The 5,370-nt window shown below is 50.3% G+C and overlaps 1 protein-coding gene across 1 annotated transcript; it reads left to right on the plus strand.

The window, feature by feature from the left end:
• The first annotated feature begins 281 nt into the window (after positions 1-281).
• On the plus strand, positions 282-5,126 carry TMEM177 (transmembrane protein 177). Its single transcript, XM_066575578.1, has 2 exons — positions 282-337; positions 1,999-5,126. The coding sequence occupies exon 2, from the start codon at positions 2,010-2,012 to the stop codon at positions 2,937-2,939; it is 930 nt and encodes a 309-aa protein (XP_066431675.1). The 5' UTR covers positions 282-337; positions 1,999-2,009; the 3' UTR covers positions 2,940-5,126.
• Positions 5,127-5,370: the final 244 nt, after the last annotated feature.

The raw sequence follows: 5,370 nt of genomic DNA on the forward strand, positions 1-5,370 counted from the left end.
GTACACGGCTGCTTAACTGTACTGTGTAGTGCACACGGCTGCTGCAGGCAATCCGCGTGCACGCTGTGTAGTCACATGTGCCGATTCCAGCCAGCTGATTGGGTGAATCGGCCGCGCTGGAGAACTGCGGCAGAATGTGTTAATATGCGGACGGGGGTGACAGCATGAGCGCCGCCACCGGCAGAGATGAAGGACTGCAGCCGCTGACACTGACGCACTGAGCCGCTTCTGTCCGGCGCGTGACGTCACCAGCGTGCCCGTCACTGACACGCAACGTCTGCTTTGCGACATCTCCCACCCGCGCTTTACGGCAGAAGAGCCTGCACATGGGTTGGAGGTGAGTGTCGGTAATATCACGATAGAGATTTACATGTATGGGTTGGTTCCAATATATCGTGGCATTGGGTGCTTCCTGCGCGCCCCGAGTATAGATGGCCCTGCTGGGATTATCTGCAGGAATGTGTTTACTGCCTCAATTTAACCCCTTAGTCACCTGTTTGCACATCCGTCAGTTTTTTTTATCGTCCCATTCCCAGACCATGACTTTTAAACTTTCCCGTCCCCGCAGCCGTATGAGAGCTTGTTTTCAGTGGTACAAGTTGTTGCATTTTTTAATTAACATCATTTTTGGGTACAAATAAAAAGAACTTTTTTTTAGGGGGAAAATAAAGAAATTCTCTGTCATTTCGTTAAATTTTTACGGCATTTCATGGTGCAAAATAAATAATATTATTCTGGCGATGCCAGGTTTAGGGCGGGCTGACACGGCCGTAAGCGTAAAACGCTGCGATAAGATAAGGCTTGCCACAATTTTTTTTCCCGCATTGCGATGCGGCACAGAAATCGCTCATGCGTATGACTCCATTCAAAAGAATTTTTGCATCTCGCAATGAACAAATCTCGCTCAAGAATCTCGACCGCGTGAAATCCTTCTTACCGAGAGGATCCGTTAAAACCCTGTAACTTTGTCATCTGTCCCGCTTCCGTTCGTGGATTTCTTTCCGCTATTAACGGATGCGTTTAAATTAACAGAACAGCAACGCAGATGTGAGCGGCGCTTGCTGCGCGACCCACGTCCGGATATACAAATGATCTGCAGGAAGAAGCTGGTGTCCGGGACTAAAAGGTGTTGTGCCAAGTTATGATTGGTGGGGGTCTCACCGCCGGGACCCTCACCGTTCCCAAGAACGGGGGTCCTGAGTGCATGGAGCGGCGGTCACTCAGGCTCGCTGCTACTCCATTCATTTCAATGACCGCACCGGAGATTTCCGAAACACTTGAACTCGGTATTCTCCGCCACTGAAGTGACTATAGCGGTAGACCGCCTGCGCGACATCTGCTCCATTCGCTCAGCGTCCGGCGGGACCCCTTTTCAGTGGCGTTCCAGCGGTGAGACCCCCCCACGATCATAAAGTTATTCCCTATTCTGTGGGTAACTATAACTTGGCACAGTCCCTTTAAAGGGATGCCCCCATGTTTGCCAAACATGGCTGTCGTGAGAACGCCGCTGTGTATGAGGTGGTGGGAGGACCGAAACAGCCGAGCGCAAGTACACTACACTGTTTTCCTAGCTCTGATAGCAGTCAGTGGGTGTTTCATATACAGTATATGTATTACACACCTAGCTTGCTGTACTGTATATGTAACCCCTATTGACTTCTATGGGAGTTTCGGAAAGCGTGTGGCGAAGCCCTTTCAGCTGCTCCTGTAATCCCAATCATGGCCCCCCACAATCTGCAGTTGTGGCTCCCACTGCCACTGGCCTAGCTGCCTTGTACGGCTGGGCCTGTGGCATTGGGGGCCACAACTACAGACAGGCAGGACCCCCACCTATGTGACGTTTATGGCATATACCCCTATAGAGTATGGGGGCGGGGGGGAGGGGGATGTGCCCCCATGTCATTGATCGGACATTACAGGGTCCGTCTGTGAATGATCCCGCTGTGTTCTGCATTCTGCAATGACAGTTCTGCTCGATGTCCCTTCTCTGGTTGTCAGGTTGTCGGAGCATGGCCTTCCGCCTCTTCATGAAGCTCTGCGTCTTCACTCAGCAGCATCGGGGGAAATGTCTTGCGGGGTCTTCACTTGGACTGTTTGCTGTGAACGTTTTCTACCACGTGTTCCCAGAGCAAACCTTCAGGGAGTTGTATCAGGAATGGTATAAGGGCGAGCGGACCGCGCTGAGCGACAGACTGCGAGCCCAGTTCCGTGACGTCTTGGATGAGACCCGCTTGGACTCTTCGGGTTTCACTCCCTTCGCAGCTTATGGCTTCCAGATCATCAGCGCCGGCGTTCCTTGGCTCCCCGGCGGCTGCTTGATTGGAGTCCCTACAAATTATAACAGCAGGATGGAGGACGGCACGTGCATCGCTGACCGAGTGGTGTTGGTTAATGGGCAGGAGGTGGACTGGACGCGGGAACCCGGGATCAGCTTACAAGACTCTTTGACCCTTTCGGTGAATGCCCAGAAATTCTCCATGGCCCGGGAAGCCCTTCACGCTCAGACTGGTGGCCCTATCCTCCGGGCGTCTGTGGCCCCGCTCTCTTTGACCGCTGTCTGTGTGTCCGCCGTGGCTGTCAAGCAGCATCTGGGTTTGTATTCCAGGCCCATATTGTTCAGGGGGTTCTACAACGTCCTCATTGTCCTCCTGGGGCTTACCGGCTACTGTTTGGGCTACGATATGGTCAGCCAGTTCTTGGACTACAAGGCTGACAGGAAGGCGGCCGCCATCTCTAAGGCCTATGCCCGGGGTGGGCTGGAGTTGTACGAGAAGATCCTGGCACACAATAAGCTGCTGCGGGGGATTTTTGGTAAAAAGGGGGAGACCACGTACGCCTCCAATGGGAATCTGTTCCCTGGATATCTGAGGCAGAAGCACGCCTCGTACACGTCCCGGAGAGACCGGATCAAACACGCTCTGGAGAAGCGGCAAGAGTAAGCCTGTCATGCAAAACATCGGCCGGAGGTCAACGGACTAGACCTTGATGGGTAAATGGGTCCACGGTGCCTGCTCTGGGCCAAAACCAATTTATGGAGCGCTACTTGCCATTCCCAAGATCCTCCACTTCCTATACGAGGCTGCAGTGATCGCGACCTCTCAGGGGTCGTCCTTGACGTTATGGTGAACGAATGGACATGACACAGAAGTTGCGCCACTCCGCTTTCTGCCTGTGTAAAGAACCCCATTATAATGGATGTTTCAGCACGGCCGTGGACCTAAAAACTACCGTATTTGGGACCGTGGCCTGTCCGCTTTAATCCATGGTCCGCACGCAGCCCCGATCTAGGCCTATGAGGCTGTACACATGGATATGTTTTCACACAGACTGATGTCATAAGTTTTGTCACGCAGACCGTGTCCCATTCCTGCCCTCCTCATGGGTGATGGATAGTGCGGCGGTGTGGGCAGTCTTTGTATCTTGGTGATGCCAGTTGCTCCCGAGCCTCTCTGGCGTAAATCGCACTTGCAGCTTACTAAGTGGGCAGAGCACTTGGCCTTTCTCCGAGGTTTGGCTCACAGAGGTGCCTTCACACAAACGAATTTCCCGTATGAGTTCTGTCTAATTGTGATGCGGACGGAACTCGCACGGGAAAAGAAAACTTGTGTATTTCAATATTTTAATTCACATGAGCCATTCTTATCTCGGACTGATGGTTCAAGATAGAAAAATCGCAGCGCGTCCTGTTTTTGGGTGACTCCGTTAAAAAAACAAAAACCCTATTCTTATTTTTGGTAGTAAAAAAAAAATATATCACACTGGCGTGTAAGACTGCTTTCACGCGACTGAGAAAATTGCGTCAGATTTGTGCGTTGCGAGACGCACAAATCTCCCGTGAATATGAACCCCATTCTTTTGAATGAGTTAATATACGCAAGCAATTTATTTTATTTTTTTCCCTCGCATCGCAGTGCGGGAAAAAAGTGCAGCATTTCCTATATCTGGGGGTTTCTTCGGAACACCTTCCTCATTGTTTTTAATTGGGTCGGCAGTGGGAAACCCCGAGCGGCTTTCGTCCGCGCTGGAGGATCGCTGCTTCCCTCAAGTGATATGGGCTGTTTATCACGCAAAGACACCTCGCATCTGCAGGGAAACTGGACGTTTCCAAGCGCGATGTCAGCCAGAGGTTTCTGGCCCAATATCATGTTCGCCCCGTGTGTAATTATCCTAAATGTGAGTTTCATGCAAGTGCAATTTTTTTTTCCTTTTAACTTTTGAAACAACGTGTGATATAAATATATAATATATATATATTTTTTTTCCCATACGTGTGAATTTGCACATATTGTGTTGCGATTTGGTTTTCTCTCAAAATGCATCTCATTCGCGTAGAAAGCTGCTGCTTTGCACGTGTGACATCTGTCTGAGCTTCTCGGACCCGTAACGCACTCGCCCCATGAATTCGCCCTAATATTTGCCTTTCGCGCAATTGCTCGTGAGCAGCGGGCTGCAAGCTGCCGGGTCTGGATACGAGGCAGCCATGTGCAGTCTTAGCAAAGGAGCAACTGAAATACTTGTAAATGTCACACAGCGCACGGCCAGACCGCGACTTCGGTCACATGACCTCAAGACTCAGGAATGTGAGGCGCCCGAGAAATTGGTGCAACGAATCTGTGATTTGGTGTCTCACATCTGTGTCAGAGCTGGGATTTGACAGATCATGGGTACGTTGCAGCCTGTGATGGCAAAGTCGTTTGAGGGCGCATTCACATGTGGCGGTTTTTGCCGAGGAACGGCAGCAGATTTCTCCCTTTTAGTGAAGTCTGCTGCAGATCAGTGGCAAGATCCGCATCAGTGGCCAGGGATATCGTGGTGGATTATCCCCTGCAGAATATCTGCACCAGATCCGCTACGTGTGAACGCACCCTGTGACTAAAACCCAACATTTTGGGTATTTTTGTGACTGTTGTATTGAGGTCGCAGGACAACCCCAATGACAATCATCGGATCACTGTTTCAGCGCGATACTCTGATCTTCATGTTGTGCAGCCAAGATGGCCGTATAGCCCTGGCCCATTGCAGGTAAAGTGAAGCTGCGCTCTAGTCGTACGCAGTGTGCCTGCAGACGCAGAACGGCATCCTCACCTGTTGCTGATCCGTCACTAATAAATGGTTATTTTCCAGAATCCGTCTGTGTTATTATGTTTTACAATGAATCACCTGTAATCAAAACATTTTGGAGGCGTCGGATCTGAAGTGAACAAAAAGTCGCGCTCTTACGGCTCGTTCACACCTGCGTCTGGACTCCATCGGGTGATTTTCGTCTCATTTTTGGAGTAGAGAAACGGAATTAAACAAAAAAAATACTTCTATTTTTTTCCCCCATCGATTTCAATGGGTTTAAAAAAAAAAAATAAAACAGAAACTTTT

Source organism: Eleutherodactylus coqui, chromosome 8 (genome assembly GCF_035609145.1).
Source record: "Eleutherodactylus coqui strain aEleCoq1 chromosome 8, aEleCoq1.hap1, whole genome shotgun sequence".
Classification (NCBI taxonomy): domain Eukaryota; kingdom Metazoa; phylum Chordata; class Amphibia; order Anura; family Eleutherodactylidae; genus Eleutherodactylus; species Eleutherodactylus coqui.

What these genes read in the sequence shown, in the direction of transcription:
- TMEM177 (XM_066575578.1), top strand. Translation starts at nt 2,010, where the DNA reads ATGGCCTTCCGCCTCTTCATGAAGCTCTGCGTCTTCACTCAGCAGCAT.